The sequence below is a fragment of the Uranotaenia lowii genome, chromosome 1 (assembly GCF_029784155.1).
Source record: "Uranotaenia lowii strain MFRU-FL chromosome 1, ASM2978415v1, whole genome shotgun sequence".
Taxonomy (NCBI): domain Eukaryota; kingdom Metazoa; phylum Arthropoda; class Insecta; order Diptera; family Culicidae; genus Uranotaenia; species Uranotaenia lowii.
The window spans coordinates 6,968,072-6,989,625 of record NC_073691.1 but is presented as its reverse complement, the minus strand read 5'-3'; the positions used below and the strand labels follow the sequence as shown (position 1 = coordinate 6,989,625).

At 38.9% G+C, this 21,554-nt stretch overlaps 1 protein-coding gene across 1 annotated transcript in view; it reads right to left on the bottom strand.

Moving 5' to 3' along the window:
* Nucleotides 1–21,554, bottom strand: part of LOC129740003 (uncharacterized) — a 122,676-nt gene that overhangs the window by 2,711 nt on the left and 98,411 nt on the right. The window contains exons 2-15 of the mRNA XM_055731583.1: nucleotides 4,056–7,159; nucleotides 3,522–3,974; nucleotides 3,310–3,455; nucleotides 3,014–3,139; nucleotides 2,524–2,598; nucleotides 2,239–2,458; nucleotides 2,046–2,181; nucleotides 1,734–1,982; nucleotides 1,350–1,674; nucleotides 1,013–1,285; nucleotides 791–949; nucleotides 605–730; nucleotides 368–535; nucleotides 26–307 (exon numbers count right to left, since the gene is read on the bottom strand). Coding sequence (XP_055587558.1) covers nucleotides 26–307; nucleotides 368–535; nucleotides 605–730; nucleotides 791–949; nucleotides 1,013–1,285; nucleotides 1,350–1,674; nucleotides 1,734–1,982; nucleotides 2,046–2,181; nucleotides 2,239–2,458; nucleotides 2,524–2,598; nucleotides 3,014–3,139; nucleotides 3,310–3,455; nucleotides 3,522–3,974; nucleotides 4,056–7,080 — 5,763 coding nt within the window. The 5' untranslated portion in view covers nucleotides 7,081–7,159. The remainder of the gene's footprint in view (nucleotides 1–25; nucleotides 308–367; nucleotides 536–604; nucleotides 731–790; nucleotides 950–1,012; nucleotides 1,286–1,349; nucleotides 1,675–1,733; nucleotides 1,983–2,045; nucleotides 2,182–2,238; nucleotides 2,459–2,523; nucleotides 2,599–3,013; nucleotides 3,140–3,309; nucleotides 3,456–3,521; nucleotides 3,975–4,055; nucleotides 7,160–21,554) is intronic.

Sequence of the window (21,554 nt, the reverse complement as noted above, 5' to 3'; positions counted from 1 at the left end):
CTTAATTAGTAACACGCAGGCTCACCCCGTCCTTCTTGTCCCGCTTGAAGGCGCCGTGCAAGTACTCGAGCGATACGTCATCGTTCTCGTTGAGCCACTGCATTACGAACGGCTCGAACCAGGCCGGATACTCGGGCACGGCGCCCTTGTACGGTGGGACCTCCTTGACGTAGTTCGTATACAGCCACTTAACCTTGAAGTGCAGGTTCATGTAGGCGGACGATTTGCAGAGCCGGTGCTGCTCGTGCTCCTCCAATGCGTATTTCATATCTATTGCAAACAAGCTCCACATCGTTGCGGCAGAGACCTTAAAAGGTTCAGAATTGAAAATCATCCTTATGAAGAATAAGCTGGAGGTCTAACTCACCTGTCCTATATTAAGCTCCTGCGGGAATTGATTAAGCACTCCGCTATAACTATTCTTATCCTCCTCTATTACCGATACGATAAGTGCGATTAGTTTGTGCCAAAAGTCAACGTTCTCTAGCTTTGGTCCGTGGTCGTCACCCTCGCGCTTCGCTTCGTTAGGGTCGACCTGCAAAAGACAAAAAAAACAGATGAATTATCTACCAAATATCTTAGCTTTCTACAGTGATCGGCTAACCTGAAATTCTCGATTGTACAACTCGTAGCAGTTCTCGAACAAAAACTGATACGTTGAGCGTAGACAGGCTTTGACGCAGTCTTTGACGACGGTGCTGGCTCTAGGTGGGCTCGACAGTTCTTGTACCTGGAAAGTTGAGAAGGTCATAGTTACTCAGCACTTCTGAGAAAGGTCATAAGTACTAACCTTCATACGGAAAAATGTAATACTGGTTAGCAGATCAACCGTGGACTTGAGATCCATCAGCTTTTCGTGGCTGGAAGCGGGGAAGTTGTTGCGATACATAGATAGATCGATACGTAGCGAGTTGTGCAGCTGGTCAAGCAGTTTTACGAACTTTTCTTTCTGCAAAGGCAAGGCATTCGAATTACTGTCTTTCGATGAAGTTTAATCAAGGTTTCAACTTACTCCAAAATTACTGGCGGCGAAGCGATCGCTGGCGGAGACAGCACTCGACGCTGTCGTGTGTGCGTAGTAAGCGTTAATGTTAGCTAGCAAGGTACTCATCACGGCCGGGACACCCGCGCACAGGTACTTGGTCGACAGGCAATGGAAGTGCGTCATCGCTTGGTAGATATTCTCGATACCGTACCGCATCGCGAACTCGTCCACGATCTCCTCCGGCGTCTCGTCGAAGTAGATCTTCCACCCGTCGTCGCCCTTCGTTTGCGGTAGATTTACCTAGTGGAATAAACAATTCGAGGGATCACACTGAATTCTCTGAATATCTGAGAAGTTAGCTCACCGCTCCAAGAGCCTCCTCGCACAGGTAGTGGAATACGTTCTCATGTAGACAGGTGTACTGCACGTGGTACGGCGCTACCTTCTCCTCACCCTTGATTTCGACCGAAATGTGCAACCGAATGGCCCCGGATACGGCTGATTTGTCCGTTCGCTTCTCCAGATTGTACCAGACGTCCATTTCGCCCGAAAGCGTTCGCACCTCGATGATTGTCTGACCCAGGAAGTCATCTGACTCGCGCGTCAATTTCTGCCTTAGTTTGGACTTGAGATCGTTGTCCTCGTCCCAGACGCGTACCTTGATTCGATCCGAGGAGTTGTGACATTCGCTGTAAGAGGAGAGAACGTGAGTTTTCGTGTACTACGCATTTACTCGCGAGATACTTACAAGTTGAACTTCTCGTTCCACACTGGATTCAGCTCCTGGGGCATGGTTCGCGTCCGCTTTTTCACCTTGCTGACCTGGACTGTGACGTAGGGATCACTGGTGCCGCTCTTGTCCTTGGCGATCAATCCCTGGGCGCAGATGACGGTGATGGCGATCTTCGCTGACCACTTGCTCGTACCGTCCAGTACGCTCTGTTTGATTGCCTTCATATGACCCGCGTGGCTTTTCTCTTCGACGTTGAAGACTTTCCTGTGATTTTAGAAACAAAATGTTTTTGAGACAACACATTTCAAGTGACAGGTCAACACCGACCTTATGACTTCGAATATCTCCGGTCGATCTCGCTCCCGTTGCTTCATTCGTTCCTTCATGGCTGCGATAACTGAATTGGCCTTGTCCTCGGCAGCTCCATGCTTCGAACTCTTCTCCGCAGCTCCAGCGAAACACACTGAAAAGATAATGACATATTAGTGAGGCTTCATTCTTCTTATTGGTAAAATCGTACTCTGTAAACAATCCGCATTGAGTAGATCCTTGCACTTCTCGTGGCACTTGACGGAACACTCGGTACAGCGGACCCCTTGTCGGGCGATGCCCCACAGCAGTCCCTCGCACTCATAACAGTAGGTTGGGGAAGTCGCTGTCCAGAGTACGAAGTTGTGTGGGGTCGTCGACGAGATCGGGTAGATCAGGGCCTGCAGTGCCTTCTTGTAGACGTGCATTTTCTGTAGCAAATAAACGTGATATTGAGAATTTAGTTGCTTGAGCAAAGTCTTCAAAGTGGTCTCACCAGTTCTTCATCGTTCAATGTGGCACGTGGAACCGCTGAGGTCAAACCCGCATTCCGCTTGGTCGCTGCCATTGTCTGTGAATTCATGAATAATTTTAGTTGGGTTGGAACGGAGGTAACACAAGTACGAAAAAAACTACGTTCGGAGCTTCAAGGGCGAAGTTCCGGGACCATTTAACAACAGCAGCACTTACTTTTAGAACCTGTACGTCAAACGAGGCGTTGGTACACACGGTAGAGACACGGTAGTTCAGGTCAGGATGGTTTCATGGTTGAGATATTTTTATTGGTGTTTTTTATTGTTAATGGTGATACGAGCAATGGAGGCGTAGTAGGGTACACAGACATTCAAGTTTTTTTGATTACACATTCAAGTACCGGAGAGAAAGAGAGCATATAATAGAAGAATACGGATTGGTTTGGAGTACAAATAACATCAATTTTTTTTTCGTAGCGCAGATCGTCCGAGCAGACGGAATGCTATACTCACCAGCTCCGATACGAGGGGGATGGATTTCCGCCGGGGTCGAATGTCCGGCATACTGTCGATGTTGCTGTAGAAGGTATTGTCTCCAAGTCCATTTCCGCGTCCACTGTCAGCCGCACCGTTGCGCTTCTGAGAGAAATGTCCAAGTTTGAGAGAGTTCAGATCAGTACTTATGGTCTACTTATCGTTTAAGCTTATGTACAAATCAATATAGGCATACAACATAATCGATTGAATTGAGGTCGGTTCAAGGGTTATAAAAGTAATTATTTCAATACATTGTACTCGAATTGATTTACCTCAGGCTCCTCAGGTTTGGTCACGTCAACCTTCTTGAAAATACCTGGTTCCTCCGAATCACCAGACTCCGGCACATTCTGCTTCTCCTCGATCCGTTTTTCTTTGAGTGTCTTGAGCAACTTCCACTTGCTACCTCCTTCACCATCTACAAGTTAAAGAAAAATTAAATCAAGGTGGTCCAAATTCCTCAACAGGGTCAACAAGATCATACCTTCACTACCCTGTCCCCGGAATAAGCTCATCTTTCTGTGCGTCGGTCTCGGTCCTGCTTCCCCGTCCCCGAGCTGCGATTCACCGTCGCCGTCCGGAAAGGGTGGCAGCACCTGTTGTGCGTCGTTCGTCGGTGTACTACCGGCTAGGGTTGGGAACTCGGATACTGCGGGAGAATCATACTGTTGCAGTTGCTGTTGAGGAGGCGATTGGTCTACTAGCGATTGAAGCATCTGTTGCTGTTGATCTTGCGGAGGTGTTAACTGCTGCTGCTGCTGTTGAAGTTGCTGAAGTTGCATTTGCCCTACATCTGGAGGTGGAGATTCAAGCAGTGGCGGACTAGTAGTAGTAGTAGTAGTGGTAGTAGTAGTGGTAGTAGTAGTAGTAGTAGTGGTAGTAGTAGTAGTAGTAGTAGTAGTAGTAGAAGTAGTGGTTGTTTCTGGTGGTGGTTCTTCTGAGATTGTGAAAGGGGTGCAAGGGTAATCACACGGGGACACACAACACCAACGACCCTACCGCGGGGTCCAGGACTTACCTGGCGTGAGTGGTACCTGAGCGCTAGAAGGAGGAGACTGCACTGGAGTCTGCTGCTGCTGCTGCGGTGGTTGTTGCTGTTGTTGCTGCTGGGGATTACCTTCGTCTACGGATGTTTTGGAGTCAAGGGAGAAGGAGCTTTTGACCGAGGAGAAGAAAGCCTTCGATTTGGAACCGATGAGACTGTCGGAGCTGTCTTGGTGGGAAAGGCTTTTGTTGACCTTGTTGAAGAACCCTCCAAAGGTGGCTGTGGATGCGCCAAAGAATCCACCCTTGGACGTTGGTGGAGGTTGTTGTTGCGGTTGCGGTTGTTGTGGTGGTTGTTGTGGCTGTGGTTGGGGTTGAGGAGGTTGAACTTGGGGTTGAGGAGCTGGCTTCTGTACGGGAGCAGGTATTGGAGCAGGAGTTGGAACCGAGACTGGCGGAGCAGCTGATGTAACGGGTGGAGCAGTGGTGGTTGCAGGTTGACTCACGACAGGTTTCGGCGGGGAAAAACTTGAAGACGTTGTAGCAGTTGAGGCTGAAGTTAGCGGGGGTAGAGGGGTCGCCGTAGTGACGACAGTTGGTGGAGGTGCGGTAGCTTGTGCTATCGGTTTGCTTTCTGCCAGGGCAGCGATCGTAGCCGGTGAGGCTGATATGGGTGGTAGAGTAATCTTTTCCTGTGGTTGTTGTGGGATAACATCCTTGGACGATATGGGTGCTGTAGACTGGTTCAATAGTTGTCCTGAGAGTTGCGTTGATATCGTTGACGCAGTAGTGGATTGTGCTGGAAGTGGAATACTGTCGGAGGCTTCGCTGATGCCGGAGGAGTTCATCGACATGTGCAGAAAGGAAGAAGAGGCCTCCGACGTTTCCGGTATGTTGGAGATCGTCGACAGAGTGGAAAAGTCCGGTAGGCTAACAGGGGCTTCGCTCGAGGACAGAGTCAATGGAATGGTGGGGAATAGTGACATTCCATCGGTACATTCGGCAAAGCCGGAGTCGGTGATGTCGAGTGAAGGGAAAAACGAATCTCCCAACGTTGGGATGCTCGATTTTCGGGACAGTGATTCGTAGATGGCTTGCATCTCGGGCGAATCCGTAATGGTGGTTTGTCCGGGCAGAGGTGTAAACATCGGAGGGCTTGCGGCAGTTTCGGTGATGCTGGGTTTTCTTGCAACCGGATGGAAGATTGTTGCGCTTTCCGACGACGGTTCCGTGATGCTTGGCTTTCGTGTGACCGTCGCGTATAAAGGTGATTGGTGCCCGGAGGCCTCTGTTATACTAGCTTTTCGGGGCATTTCCGACGCCACCGTGATACTTGATTTTCTAACTACTGATGATGGGAATAATGAATCACTGATACTAATTCGTCTAGCTTCCGAAGCTATTAAGGCTGCGTCCGTTACACTTGGTCTTCTGATAATTTCGGCTGCACTAACGGCGGCTGCCTCCAAAGCTTCACTTATATTAGGTTTAATATTATTTACAACAGGAGGGAACATCGGAATGGATTCCCCGAGTCCTATCATATCACCAGCCATCTGTACGGCCTGTCCTGCCAATTTCGCCTCGACCGCTTCCTTAAAACTTTGGCTGAAGATCGATTCCGGCTGGCCGTTCTGATTAGTATAGGTTAACGTGGTTTCTGCCCGTGGTTGAACGTTGTTGCTGCTGCTAGTCATAAGATTGCCCACATTAGATTTGTCTGCTAACGCCTTAACATCTACATTGTTTTCCTTCTCTACCAGGCGAATGTCTTTGGCCATACATTTCTGCATACCGAACGGCGAAAATTCGCTCAGCTTCTTCGGCGAAACTCCTCCCATGGCAGCGCTACCGTTCACTGCCGTTGCTGGATGGACTGTATTGAGATTGAGCTTGAATTCGTTGTCTCGGTTTGTCGCTGCCGCATCGTGATGCATGCTTATTGTTCCGTTTTCTACAGTCAGCAGATCGTCGCTCGTTAGCGATGCGATTCCTGCTGCGTCTGGCAGGTGAATGTACTTGTTGAACTCCTTCTTCGGACTCACGCCGCTGAGTTTGTTTTGAGATATTAATTTTTCACCACCTTTGGTATCTCTAGCTAGTGGAGAGTAGTCTCCTTTCGCCATCAGGGAGCGTATTTCTTCACTGCTCAACGAAGTATCGTCGTCATCGTCGATTACCCGGGTGATGAGTTGAGTGACGTCTCCGTTCGTTTTCCTTTCAGCCGAAAACTGTTTCGACAGTGGTGAAGCTCCGTATTCCATCTCCATCCGTTTGGCATGATCGAGGAACGAAGTACGCAGCTGTTCCTCGATCATTGCAGCATCGTCCGTTGGATGGATTTCTCGTAGAACGCTTATCCCCGAGGCTGCTTCAACGGCCGGCAAGAATGGGTTTGTGGACATTCGCATAGCCATCTCTTGCGAGTAGCCCGCAGCCATTCCTGCGTAGGGATCAGCGGCTGGTTGCTCCTGCAATACCTCAGGAATGTCCGAGAGATTCCTACGCGTCATCCAATACTCCGGATTGTACCCTCCAACGGCAGCCATTTCGGCTAATTCGGCTTCCTGTTGCAACTGCTGCTGCTGCTGTTGCATCAACATCATCTCGTACGAGAATGGTGCCTGCTGGACGGTGTTCATGTACGCCTCGTTGATACAGTCCCGATACTCGAGGTCTTCGCGTAGCTTTGCCTGCTCCTGCAGCGAGTACTCGTGGTGCTTGGCGTAGTCCGGTATCATGTCAAGGTACGCCTTGCGGTTCTCTTCCATGTACTGCAGGTTCTGCACGATCCGCTGCTGCGATACGTTGAGCGATTGCAGCTTGAACACCTTCTCCGACATCCGGGTGTACTCTTCGTTGAGCAAATTGAGCGCGGCCCACGCAAATTTGAGCTCCGTATCGAGCAAGTCGATGTTGGTGGCAATCTTGTCCGTATAGTCATTGATGATGAAGTTCTGATGCAGATGGTGCAGATCCTTGAGCTCTCGCTGATCGTACAGGTGCTCCTGGGATTGTTGATTCCACAGGTAGGCCGCCATCACTTCGTTCTCATCCATGGCTGCTGCGGCTGAGGAGGTGACGTTCCTCGTCGAGTAGATGCTACGATATTGCGGTGACTGGAAGCTGGACCTGTAACTGCAAATGGAAAAAGAAAAAAAAACAGTCAGCTTTCAAACTTCAAAGAGGGTTTTGATGAATTTTTGCAAGCGAAGCGGGAGAAAGTGTGGGGATAGGATTTCCGGGAATGTCAACCTTTTTCGGCTGTTGGGTAAGGAGAATCTTTTTGATCTACTGTTAGAGATAAAACGTGTGACGGAATTTTAGCATTACGCCCTCGTATAAAATGTCCCCTCAACGAGAAGGATCCTAATTATTCAGGATTATCCTTTTCGGCACCCAAGATTGGCAGTCATTGTTTGTCAGTTATTTGTTATCTTTTGAAACGTTTGTTTAGTTATGATTTTCTTGAATGGAATTTTCTTATTTTACTCTTTTCTCAAGGAAACGTGTAAGTAGCCACCCACGCAGCAGGAAGCCGAACAATGAATCAATAATATAACCAGAATCCCGCTGATAGGTCTTATTGCGCTTTTCTCCACGGGCCCTGGTTTTGTAAGGGCGTCGTTTGGCGAGGGAAAAACTTATAAAAGAAAGAGTTTTATGGTGCAACACAATCATAAACGTTTTTCCGGGGCCATGAAATGATGATGCTGCTGGCTGGCTGGCTGCCTTTGAAAGATTCAATGATGTGAGCCAGCCAGTTCATAACAGACCAGGGCACGAGAAGAGGTCAGCCGGGCTCTTTCTAGAGAAGAAATATGCTCCGGTTGTGCATTTCATTTTACTTTTTTTTTCTATTATAGGTACCTATTTTTATACCAAGTGAAAGCTACCAGGCGGTGCTGATGCTGGCCTTCATCAGCAGTGCGATGCTGCCAAGCCGAGCCAATTTTCTGCGAGATCCTCAAAAAAGGACACGCGAGAGTTAATTAAAAACGCGTGCACCCTTTTCTCGTTTCGTGTCTGTGCGGTGAAAATTCGTTTGTTTTATCATTCTTGACGGAAAAGTTTGAATTGTTGTTTTATAAAAAAAGGATTTAAGATTGAAATCCTCAATTTAAAATTTGGATATGAGATATACTATTTTTTAATAATTGAATCATAAATCCGAATCTGAGATCTAAATCTGAAATCTGAATCTGAAATCTGAAACTGAATTCTGAATCTGAATTCTGAATCTGAAATCTGAATCTGAAATCTGAATCTGAAATCTGAATCTGAAATCTGGATCTGAAATCTGAATCTGAAATCTGAATCTGAAATCTGAATCTGAAATCTGAATCTGAAATCTGAATCTGAAATCTGAATCTGAAATCTGAATCTGAAATCTGAATCTGAAATCTGAATCTGAAATCTGAATCTGAAATCTGAATGTGAAATCTGAATCTGAAATCTGAATCTGAAATCTGAATCTGAATCTGAAATCTGAATTCTGAATCTGAAATCTGAATCTGAAATCTGAATCTGAATTCTGAATCTGAAATCTGAATCTGAAATCTGAATCTGAATCTGAATTCTGAATCTGAAATCTGAATCTGAAATCTGAATCTGAAATCTGAATCTGAAATCTGAATCTGAAATCTGAATCTGAAATCTGAATCTGAAATCTGAATCTGAAATCTGAATCTGAAATCTGAATCTGAAATCTGAATCTGAAATCTGAATCTGAAATCTGAATCTGAAATCTGAATCTGAAATCTGAATCTGAAATCTGAATCTGAAATCTGAATCTGAAATCTGAATCTGAAATCTGAATCTGAAATCTGAATCCGAAATCTGAATCTGAAATCTGAATCTGAATCTGAAATCTGAATCTGAAATCTGAATCTGAAATCTGAATCTGAAATCTGAATCTGAAATCTGAATCTGAAATCTGAATCTGAAATCTGAATCTGAAATCTGAATCTGAAATCTGAATCTGAAATCTGAATCTGAAATCTGAATCTGAAATCTGAATCTGAAATCTGAATGTGAAATCTGAATCTGAAATCTGAATCTGAAATCTGAATCTGAAATCTGAATCTGAAATCTGAATCTGAAATCTGAATCTGAAATCTGAATCTGAAATCTGAATCTGAAATCTGAATCTGAAATCTGAATCTGAAATCTGAATCTGAAATCTGAATCTGAAATCTGAATCTGAAATCTGAAACTGAAATCTGAATCTGAAATCTGAATCTGAAATCTGAATCTGAAATCTGAATCTGAAATCTGAATCTGAAATCTGAATCTGAAATCTGAATCTGAAATCTGAATCTGAAATCTGAATCTGAAATCTGAATCTGAAATCTGAATCTGAAATCTGAATCTGAAATCTGAATCTGAATTCTGAATCTGAAATCTGAATCTGAAATCTGAATCTGAAAACTGAATCTGAAATCTGAATCTGAAATCTGAACCTGAAATCTGAATCTGAAATCTGAATCTGAAATCTGAATCTGAAATCTGAATCTGAAATCTGAATCTGAAATCTGAATCTGAAATCTGAATCTGAAATCTGAATCTGAAATCTGAATCTGAAATCTGAATCTGAAATCTGAATCTGAAATCTGAATCTGAAATCTGAATCTGAAATCTGAATCTGAAATCTGAATCTGAAATCTGAATCTGAAATCTGAATCTGAAATCTGAATCTGAAATCCGAATCTGAAAACTGAATCTGAAAACTGAATCTGACATCTGAACCTGAAACCTGAACCTGAAATCTGACTCTGAAATCTGATTCTGAAGTCTGATTCTCAAAATTTTTGTTACTTAATTTATCGGTTTTATCGGTGAAAAGTGATATTATTTTTGAAGTGAATAGAGATGAGCCAATAAATAATAAATACTATTTAATAAGAAGTTAGTATAAAAATGAAAAAAAAACATTTCTTGCTGTTGATCTAAATTAAGTTAAAATTTTATAAAAAATTTGATTAAACATTTTAATTTTAGTCCAAAAATGATTGAGAAATCCGTATCGAGCAAACGTCACACGAATGACGAAACACAAACATGAAACGGAATAAAAAAATCATTCAGTTGATTAATTTTGGGATGGAAGGACGTTCGGTTTTTTTAAAGCAATTGTTCTCGGTAAAGTTTGTGATAGATTTGATTGAAATTTTCTCGAAATCGACATCGAGGGTTAATACACTTCTTAGTAAGGACATATCAAGATTATAAAATTTTGTAGACGGATATAAAGTTAGGAGAAATGAAAGATGATAAAAATTTTCAACAAGTGTCACTAAGAAAGAGTCTTTATGACTTTTATTTGGGTTGGTCTGCTCTTTCAGTGCTCTTGAGGACCTTTATTTGCTGTTTGTTGATTTGTTTTATTTTTTGCTCAAGCTTTGTCCTATCGCTTGTTCTGTTCCTAAAAACGGGTCGAGAAAAATGGACAAAAGATAGCAAAAATGTATGAATGAGCGAATGAATGAATGAATGCATAAGTAGATTAGTGTATTTCGAGTAAACATTCATCAACAGCAGCCGGTTAGGAGGATTTTCCTGAATCTGATGAGAAAAGATTGACAAATACCCTCCCTCGGTTCAATTTGCGATGTCATGTGGCACGGCATGGTTTATTATCATATTCGGCGTCATCATCGGAATTCAATGTCAGAGGCAGCTAACGATGGGATTTATTCTCGCGGTCGTGCTGATGTATTAACGATAAATCAACGACCACCGATCCAAAAACCAGGGACAGGGTAGGGTTTCGTTCCGTGATGGAGCTTATCAGCCGGAGCAGGGAAGCTTTACAACAATGTTTCCGAACGACTCTGCCGAATGCGCGGTTAATCGTATTTAAATGTATGCTGTTGGATTGTAAATCATTCCGGTATACATTCCGGGAAGGATTTTGGAAGCTCCACGAAGCTCCATCATTTGAACGGAGTCGATTCGGAAAACAGCAAACTGAAGTTAATATACTTTTGCAGCGTTTTTCGTGGGATGTTTCTTTGTAGCTAAAAGTTGCTTAATGGGAAAATTCTTCCAAGAAACATCTCAAAATGGCACAAAGTCATTCAGAAACTGCACCGAAAATGACGATACTTTGAAGCTTAAAAATAACATAATCCTTTACGACGCAAGTTTAAGTGCCCATATCGTGTTCGACATCGAGTGGAACAATAGCGAGTTTGCGAGAAAGCATCTGGTCGCCGCAGAAAGCGAAAAGAAAAGAAAGTTCAGAAAGCTACCAAGCTGGCCACTACTGGAGGCAGAAATAGAGTTTCAGCTGAAGCTCAGCTCGGGGAGGAGGATTGGAAAGACATAACCACAAAAACAGTTTGTTTAGATCGACACTCCATGATATAGCAATGGGGTTTACGAGTAATTTCTGAACCCCGTAAATGTTGAAACAGCTTTTCCGGCTCTTATCAGCTTGGTCGCTGCTCGCCATTACTGGGAAGTAACCTCGGAAGGACTATCTTTTTTCGGGCGCAAACTTCTGAAGTCAGATTCGGGTTGCATTTTTGGTTGAAAATTCATTCATTGAATTGCAGAGTGGCACATTTGTGCCCGCCGGGTGGGTGGAAAACAAAAGAATGCTACAAAATTTTCACGGTCGCCATGTAAATCACCTATATTTCCAATAAGATATTGAATCGAGATTATTTTTCCAATTATTTTCCCAAAGTAAATTATATTCTCCAATATCACGGTCGCCATGTTAGTTTCTACTACTACACTTAATTCTATTCCATCTGGAGCTTGTTATTTATTTCTCCAATAATTTCATAAATACTAATGATTTTTTTTTCATTCTTAGAACTGAATTCGTTGAAATTTAGTTTTTTTTTTTTAAATTCAGCTTCACCCTGAATCAAACCATTTAGAACAAGCAAAAAAGGACAATCCGATCTGAGATACGATCGGATCCAGCAGGAAACCATCACACGTACAAACTAGTTTTTAAAGAACATCATCAGTCGAAGCAGTAGCAGTAAAATAAAATCCTAACATTGCGTTTTTTTCAGTCGCCGTTTTATTTCTTCTGTGAAGAAATAAGAGAATCTTCCGTTTTCTTGCAGAAAACCACACACCATTGTTGGGGGGGTCATGTGTGATGTAGGATAAAAATCGTCCATAAAAATCGGTAGAAAATGGATAAGCGTCCTTCCTCTTCTAGCAAACGGAATTCTCCTCTCTCCCTTGGTTGAGGTAGTAAAATTTTGATTGAACTGCTAGAAAACTGACAATACAGGGCAGCACGGTGGTGGCGGCAACAAATTGAAACACGTTCCACTATCAAATCATGTTTGGAAAATGTGTCTAGGATCGAGATAATCAAGTTAAGGTTCGGTCGGGTTGAAGCGGTTGTGTATCGATATGTAAGCATAAAATTGCGATTCGAAACAAAAAAATCATTCTTCATTATCGAATTTCCTGAGAGCCCCCCTTTTGTATAGATTAATCTTCTGATGGGTGCGTATGGCACACACACATGTCTTGGAAAAGGTTCAATTTTACACAGCTATCTCGAACAGACATCTTCGATTTTCCACGAATTTTTAACTTGCTATGGTCTAAATAGATTAGAAGCGCTGGAATTTTCTCAGATTCCCCAGGTTTCTTAGAATAAGTTTAGTCTACGGCGGAAGGCGAAACTCTGGATATGTGTGCGTTAAATAGTTCAAGCAGATTTCCCATGAAAGAGGTAGAGTATCGAAAAAGAAACAAAAAACTACACCTTGAGTTCATTGAGTTGGGTTGAAAATTTTATTGAAAAAAAGTCGTAGGATTTTTTTTTTCTTTTAGCTTGACGCTAATCGATTCTATTTCGTTTTATTGCAAAAAAGTTTCTTCCAAGTTCGTTCGAAAATTGATAAAACAACTAGGAGTTTTTACAATCCATATGTCTTGGGAAGTCTGAGAGTTATTATTTCAAACCAAACCTGCGAGTAATTGGTGGAGGCGAAGGTCTGCATCCGCGCATTTTTTTGCACTAACTTCTAGGAAAAATGGAGACCACCCACAATGCCGTGTTATGGTGTAGAAAGTTATAAATCCGAGTTGATTTTCTTAGCAGATATGTATTTCTTATATATGTATGGCAAAAATTTAATATAACAGACTTAATCAGCGGCATATTGGTCTGAAAAAGGTTTCATGAACTTGTATCATTTTGTCTCAATAATTTTTTTTTAATTGATTTTATCTATTTTTGTTGTGTCTCAATTTTGTTCTCTCATTTTTGTCTGAGATTTGTATCATTCCTTTTGTCCTACTCTATGTTAAAATTTGACAGGTTTAGTACCAAACACATTTTTATTATAAATTTTTTTCTATTTTGTGTAAGGCTTGTCTCATTTATTTCAACAGTTTTAATTTTACGTTTTTTGTGTATTTTGTATGGTTTATTTTCATCTTATTATTGCCTAATTTGAAGTTTTTTCTCTTTTAAGGAATACAAATAAACCACAATTATTCAAAATAATTTTAACTTTTGCGAACATTTTTTGTTTTCGGATATTTTTTTATGTTCGATTTTATGTTAAAATTTAGCATGCCACTTACTTTTAACTTTGAGTGTTCTTCTTGTTTGATCTTGTCTGTCCAAAACTTAATAACAACCAGTTTATTTTTTCATCACTTTCTTCTACGTGCCAAAAATATAATTTACACTAGTTATTAGTTACACTAGTAATAGCAAAGTAAGTTCGATATTCATTAAAAGTACTGTAGCTAGATTAAAGTAGAATAACAAATTCTAATTTAACTTAGGTTTGCAAATTCACCTTTTATTATTTTTTTTTAATATCTTTTGCAGACCACATTTACTCGTTAGTTTATGTTCTTATCTATATTCGTGCTGTTGGAATAGACCACGGTGATCCATAAAACTGATGTTGTCTTGCGCTGTCGGTTGACAGCAAGTTGTAAAGTCGATGTGAGTGAAGTAAGGAGTGAGAAGATTGTTGCTCTCGTCTAATTTTTATCATAATCATCATATTGCTGCTGTGTGGTGGCGGCTTATAGAATACTACCACTGGGATACTGGTCCACGTCGTAAAAGGCGACTTATCCAGTACTTCCCATATGCGTTAGTCATTCTTCAAATGCGACTATCACATTGGGAGGGGGGGAAACTTGGCTTGGGATTTTGAAGTTCTAAGCCAAGTTTTCTTCAGGGAGGATTCACCAATTGTGCTTATTGCTATTAATGCGCATGCACGATTTGAATTCTCCTAAATTTTGTAAACACCCGCTTCAGGGTGGTTCTGTGCCTGTGGGCCCCAAAGTGGGGGTAGGAGGGTGTATAATAATCCTACCTTAAGCAGAACGTTGTTAAGGTCTGCACTATAGCCAGGCACTGGTGCAAAGGGCCGTATTTTTCCTGGCAACTCGTGGGATTCAGATTATACACACGATTTTTAAATTTTCATCCTGTATGGGATACCCCGCTTCATGCGTCGATATGAAGGTGCAGAGGTTCTTGTGTGTGATGGAAATATGTGTGGAATTCTTTGATAGAAATGCTTTCTATTAAGGTTGCACAGATAAATCTGCAGCACAAAAGAACCGCTACACTTAACTTATGTCGTTTAATCCTTAATGGAACTGCATCAATCGCCTTGGTGCAAGAACCCTATTTCCGAAATGGAACTTTTTACTTAGGGAATTTGCTCAAACCAAACTTTACTGTGTTCAGTGTAATTGGAATGACTAATGCCCGAATAATGCCTCGTGCATGTATATTGATAAACAATTCTTTAAATGCAATACTTATACCCAATCTAACAACAAGAGATATTTGCGTCGTTCAGGTTTCGCTGCCTGATAGAAAATACGTCTACTGTTCAGCATACTTACCATATGAACAATCATCCCCTACGGATGATTTAAAAAATGTCATTTCATTCTGTGAATCACAAAATACACCTCTTGTAATAGGCTGTGATGCCAATGCTCATCATTTTGTATGGGGTAGCTCAGATTTCAATTTGAGAGGCTCAAATTTAATGGAATATTTAAGCAGCACTGATTTAGAAATTCTAAATGTAGGAAATAAACCAACTTTTGTTAGGTGTGACAGAGAAGAGGTGATTGACATCACACTTTGTTCTAGAACAATTTCTCAGGAAATTTCAAATTGGCATGTGCCTAACGAAGAATCGATTTCTGACCACAGGTTTATCTATTTTGAACACTCAGGTGAGATTTTAGAAATAATTACATTCAGAAACCCAAGAACAACTAATTGGGACCTTTATTTGGAGCATATTGCTATTAAATTTCATGGATATACACCTGAAATTACTACTCCTTCTGAGTTGGATGAAGTGGTTGCAAAAACCACCGAAATCATTTTAAATTCTTATGAAGAAGCGTGTCCCTTACGAACGTTGAAATTCAACAAAAACAGTACACCATGGTGGAACTCAAATCTCAGTAAATTACGAAAAAACTGCAGACGCCTTTGGAACCGAAGGCGCACGGAAGGTTTTGATGCTTACAAGTTGGCTCGCAGAGCTTACCGGAAAGCAACAAGAGCTGCCGAACGCTCAAGTTGGCAGAGCTACTGCACAAACATTTCAAGCTTGCACGAAGCAAGTATGTTAAATAAAGTCTTAGCCAAATCAAAAGATTATCAGGTTTCATACCTTAAAACCCCTAGTGGTGATTATACATCAAACGACGAAGAAACATTAAGTTGTCTATTCAATACTCACTTTCCAGGATGTGTTGATCAAGATTCATCGATAGAGCCTGAGTTCTTTTCTAGTAGTCTAGATTCCTTGCATTTTGCTCGGAAAATAGTTACTACAGAATCGATCAAATGGGCAATCGATGGTTTTGCTCAATACAGATCTCCTGGAAGTGACGGTTTATTTCCAGTTTTGCTTCAAAAAGGTTTCGATCATTTCAAACACATATTAAGAAAAATAATGATAAGCAGTTTTGCTCATGGATATGTTCCTAAACTTTGGCGGCAGATAGCCGTGAAATTCATCCCTAAAGGGGGACGATCATCATACGACGAAGCCAAAAGCTTTCGTCCTATTAGTCTAAGTTCATTTCTATTAAAAGCACTTGAACGTTTAATTGATCATCATATCAGGCAAGAATGCCTTGTCCAACATCCGCTTAATGCGACACAACATGCATACCAAACAGGAAACTCAACATTAACTCTTCTGCACAACGTAGTACATAATATTGAAAATAGCTTTTCACAGAAAGAATCATGTCTAGGAGCATTTCTAGACATAGAAGGAGCATTTGATAATGTCTCGTTTACATCAATAATGGATGCGGCACTACTTCATGGAGTGCCTAGTGTTATAACTAACTGGATTAGCGCAATGCTAAGTAACAGGAATCTTCATTCGTCTTTAAGACAGGCTTCAATAACAAAAGTTAGCACACGTGGTTGCCCACAGGGAGGTGTACTATCACCTCTTTTGTGGAACCTAGTTGCAGACGGCTTGTTGAGAAAACTCAATGACCGTGGAATACCAACCTATGGATTCGCAGATGATTATCTTCTGCTGGTAAGAGGTTTGTGCATAAGCACATTATTTGATATAATGCAACAAGCTCTGCGCTCTGTTGAACGATGGTGTTCTCATGTAGAACTGTCAGTTAATCCTCTAAAAACAAATATTGTATTATTTACTAAAAAACGTATCACCCGCGGGGTGCGCCCTCTGCTGTTTTATGGTTCCGAAATCACCGTGTCTGATCAAGTTAAATATTTGGGTGTCATTCTTGACTCCAAATTAAACTGGTCTGATCACATCGAATTCAGAATCAAAAAAGCATGCATGGCCTTCGGACAATGCCGACGTGCAATCGGAAAAAACTGGGGACTCAAACCTAAACATATTCACTGGATTTATTCCACAATAGTAAGACCAATTCTGGCCTATGGGTGTCTAGTGTAGCGGCAGAAAGGAGAAGTTGCAACAGTTCGGACTAAACTAAATCACCTTCAAAGAATGTGTCTTTTGGGGATGTCCGGATCGTTCACTACAACTCCTACTGCAGCACTAGAGGCTCTGTTTTCTATCAAACCTCTACACTTGTTCCTAAAACAGGAAGCCTTCTCATGTGCTTTTCGTCTACAGGCAGTTGGTCTCTGGCTGTCAGGAAATATCGAAAGATCATCGAGTCATACAAATGTGTGGCCTGAATTAGTTAGATTAAACAAGTTTAATCTAGCGCCAAACGATTTAACACTCTCGAGTAGTTTTCCCTACATGGGGTTTAAAGTCAAATTTCCTTCTCCTCAAGAATGGTTATCAGGTTTCGTAGAGGACCAAATGTCCTCTCATATTGTATTCTATACTGACGGTTCATTATCAAACGGCCGTGCAGGTGCAGGAATTTACTGTCACGAGTTGAACATAGAATATGCTCAACCTCTAGGAAAATATTGTACAGTCTTTCAGGCTGAGCTATATGCTATTATGTATGGAGTGCAAATTGCACTTCAAAAGAAGATTATGTTCAGAACAATTTATTTCTGTTCAGATAGCCAAGCAGCTATCAAATCACTCAGTGCTTCCAGTTCTAGATCAAAACTGGTAATCGCATGCCGGAAAGCAATCGAAGAACTTGCTGAAGGCAATGGATTAAACCTTCTATGGGTACCCGGACATAAGGGAATTTTTGGAAACGAATGCGCCGACGAACTCGCTAGAGCTGGGTCGGAAAAGGAATTTTACGGACCAGAGCCGGCTGTCCCAATATCACCATGTTGGTTCAGAAACCAAATTCAAACTTGGTCCTCTAACCAGTATGAGCGATACTGGGAAGAGTTGGACACTTGTCGTCAAACTAAATTATTTTTAGAAAAACCATCTCCAATCATATCGAGTTACTTATTAACTTTAAATAAATTTCATTGCAGCATCTTGATCAGAGCACTCTCCGGTCATTGTAAACTCAACTATCACATGCACAACATTCAGCGTGCTGAATCTCCAGTATGTGGTAGTTGTGAATCAGATGTGGAAGATCCCTTCCATCTTATATGTAACTGTCCCTCATTTGCCAGACTACGTTTTCGTACTCTGGGATCTTACGCTTTAAGCGAATCTGAGTTTAAGAAATTAAACTTAAAAAACATTCTATCATTCCTTACCGAATGTAGAAAAGAGCTTTAATGCTAATAATCCCTAGTGGAAAGGCTTTATGCCATCTTAAATAGATTGAATTTATTTCTTCCTTTTATAGGTTTTTCAGGTTTCTCAGGTAAATGATGAAATCTTGGATAAAAAAAGGCTAGGCACAATTTTCCCGTATGTTTGGATAACGTGCCGCTATTAAGCCTACCCCCATTCTGATACCTGATATCTGAGTGAGAAGATTGTTGCTCTCGTCTAATTTTTATCATATTCAGAATAATGAAATTTTAAGAATTTTTCGAAAAAACTGACAAATGAGAAAAATACCAACCATGGAAGATGTATTTTGATAATTTGAAATATTTATATTACATTTGAAAATAAAGAAACTTTCCAATTTAAATAAAACCTTAAAATGCAAGAATATTTTCAAATGACTGAAATAAAAAAAAAAATATTTTTTTTAATTTTTAAATAAGCTTTGTGTTATTTTGTTCATTTTTGTCTTATTTATTTGTAATTTATGCTGTTATGAAATTTTTTTCCCATTTTTCTCATTTCTGTAATTTTTGTCACTTATGTCGCTTGTGTCACTTGTGTCACTTTTGTCATTTTTGTCATTTTTGTCATTTTTGTCATTTTTGTCATTTTTGTCATTTTTGTCATTTTTGTCATTTTTGTCATTTTTGTCATTTTTGTCATTTTTGTCATTTTTGTCATTTTTGTCATTTTTGTCATTTTTGTCATTTTTGTCATTTTTGTCATTTTTGTCATTTTTGTCATTTTTGTCATTTTTGTCATTTTTGTCATTTTTGTCATTTTTGTCATTTTTGTCATTTTTGTCATTTTTGTCATTTTTGTCATTTTTGTCATTTTTGTCATTTTTGTCATTTTTGTCATTTTTGTCATTTTTGTCATTTTTGTCATTTTTGTCATTTTTGTCATTTTTGTCATTTTTGTCATTTTTGTCATTTTTGTCATTTTTGTCATTTTTGTCATTTTTGTCATTTTTGTCATTTTTGTCATTTTTGTCATTTTTTTCGTTTTTGTCATTTTTGTCATTTTTGTCATTTTTGTCATTTTTGTCATTTTTGTCATTTTTGTCATTTTTGTCATTTTTGTCATTTTTGTCATTTTTGTCATTTTTGTCATTTTTGTCATTTTTGTCATTTTTGTCATTTTTGTCATTTTTGTCATTTTTGTCATTTTTGTCATTTTTGTCATTTTTGTCATTTTTGTCATTTTTGTCATTTTTGTCATTTTTGTCATTTTTGTCATTTTTGTCATTTTTGTCATTTTTGTCATTTTTGTCATTTTTGTCATTTTTGTCATTTTTGTCATTTTTGTCATTTTTGTCATTTTTGTCATTTTTGTCATTTTTGTCATTTTTGTCATTTTTGTCATTTTTGTCATTTTTGTCATTTTTGTCATTTTTGTCATTTTTGTCATTTTTGTCATTTTTGTCATTTTTGTCATTTTTGTCATTTTTGTCATTTTTGTCATTTTTGTCATTTTTGTCATTTTTGTCATTTTTGTCATTTTTGTCATTTTTGTCATTTTTGTCATTTTTGTCATTTTTGTCATTTTTGTCATTTTTGTCATTTTTGTCATTTTTGTCATTTTTGTCATTTTTGTCATTTTTGTCATTTTTGTCATTTTTGTCATTTTTGTCATTTTTGTCATTTTTGTCATTTTTGTCATTTTTGTCATTTTTGTCATTTTTGTCATTTTTGTCATTTTTGTCATTTTTGTCATTTTTGTCATTTTTGTCATTTTTGTCATTTTTGTCATTTTTGTCATTTTTGTCATTTTTGTCATTTTTGTCATTTTTGTCATTTTTGTCATTTTTGTCATTTTTGTCATTTTTGTCATTTTTGTCATTTTTGTCATTTTTGTCATTTTTTTCATTTTTGTCATTTTTGTCATTTTTGTCATTTTTGTCATTTTTGTCATTTTTGTCATTTTTGTCATTTTTGTCATTTTTGTCATTTTTGTCATTTTTGTCATTTTTGTCATTTTTGTCATTTTTTGTCATTTTTGTCATTTTTGTCATTTTTGTCATTTTTGTCATTTTTGTCATTTTTGTCATTTTTGTCATTTTTGTCATTTTTGTCATTTTTGTCATTTTTTTCGTTTTTGTCATTTTTGTCATTTTTGTCATTTTTGTCATTTTTGTCATTTTTGTCATTTTTGTCATTTTTGTCATTTTTGTCATTTTTGTCATTTTTGTCATTTTTGTCATTTTTGTCATTTTTGTCATTTTTGTCATTTTTGTCATTTTTGTCATTTTTGTCATTTTTGTCATTTTTGTCATTTTTGTCATTTTTGTCATTTTTGTCATTTTTGTCATTTTTGTCATTTTTGTCATTTTTGTCATTTTTGTCATTTTTGTCATTTTTGTCATTTTTGTCATTTTTGTCATTTTTGTCATTTTTGTCATTTTTGTCATTTTTGTCATTTTTGTCATTTTTGTCATTTTTGTCATTTTTGTCATTTTTGTCATTTTTGTCATTTTTGTCATTTTTGTCATTTTTGTCATTTTTGTCATTTTTGTCATTTTTGTCATTTTTGTCATTTTTGTCATTTTTGTCATTTTTGTCATTTTTGTCATTTTTGTCATTTTGTTCATTTTTGTCATTTTTGTCATTTTTGTCATTTTTGTCATTTTTGTCATTTTTGTCATTTTTGTCATTTTTGTCATTTTTGTCATTTTTGTCATTTTTGTCATTTTTGTCATTTTTGTCATTTTTGTCATTTTTGTCATTTTTGTCATTTTTGTCATTTTTGTCATTTTTGTCATTTTTGTCATTTTTGTCATTTTTGTCATTTTTGTCATTTTTGTCATTTTTGTCATTTTTGTCATTTTTGTCATTTTTGTCATTTTTGTCATTTTTGTCATTTTTGTCATTTTTGTCATTTTTGTCATTTTTGTCATTTTTGTCATTTTTGTCATTTTTGTCATTTTCGTCATTTTTGTCATTTTTGTCATTTTTGTCATTTTTGTCATTTTTGTCATTTTTGTCATTTTTGTCATTTTTGTCATTTTTGTCATTTTTGTCATTTTTGTCATTTTTGTCATTTTTGTCATTTTTGTCATTTTTGTCATTTTTGTCATTTTTGCCATTTTTGTCATTTTTGTCATTTTTGTCATTTTTGTCATTTTTGTCATTTTTGTCATTTTTGTCATTTTTGTCATTTTTGTCATTTTTGTCATTTTTGTCATTTTTGTCATTTTTGTCATTTTTGTCATTTTTGTCATTTTTGTCATTTTTGTCATTTTTGTCATTTTTGTCATTTTTGTCATTTTTGTCATTTTTGTCATTTTTGTCAGTTTTGTCATTTTTGTCATTTTTGTCATTTTTGTCATTTTTGTCATTTTTGTCATTTTTGTCATTTTTGTCATT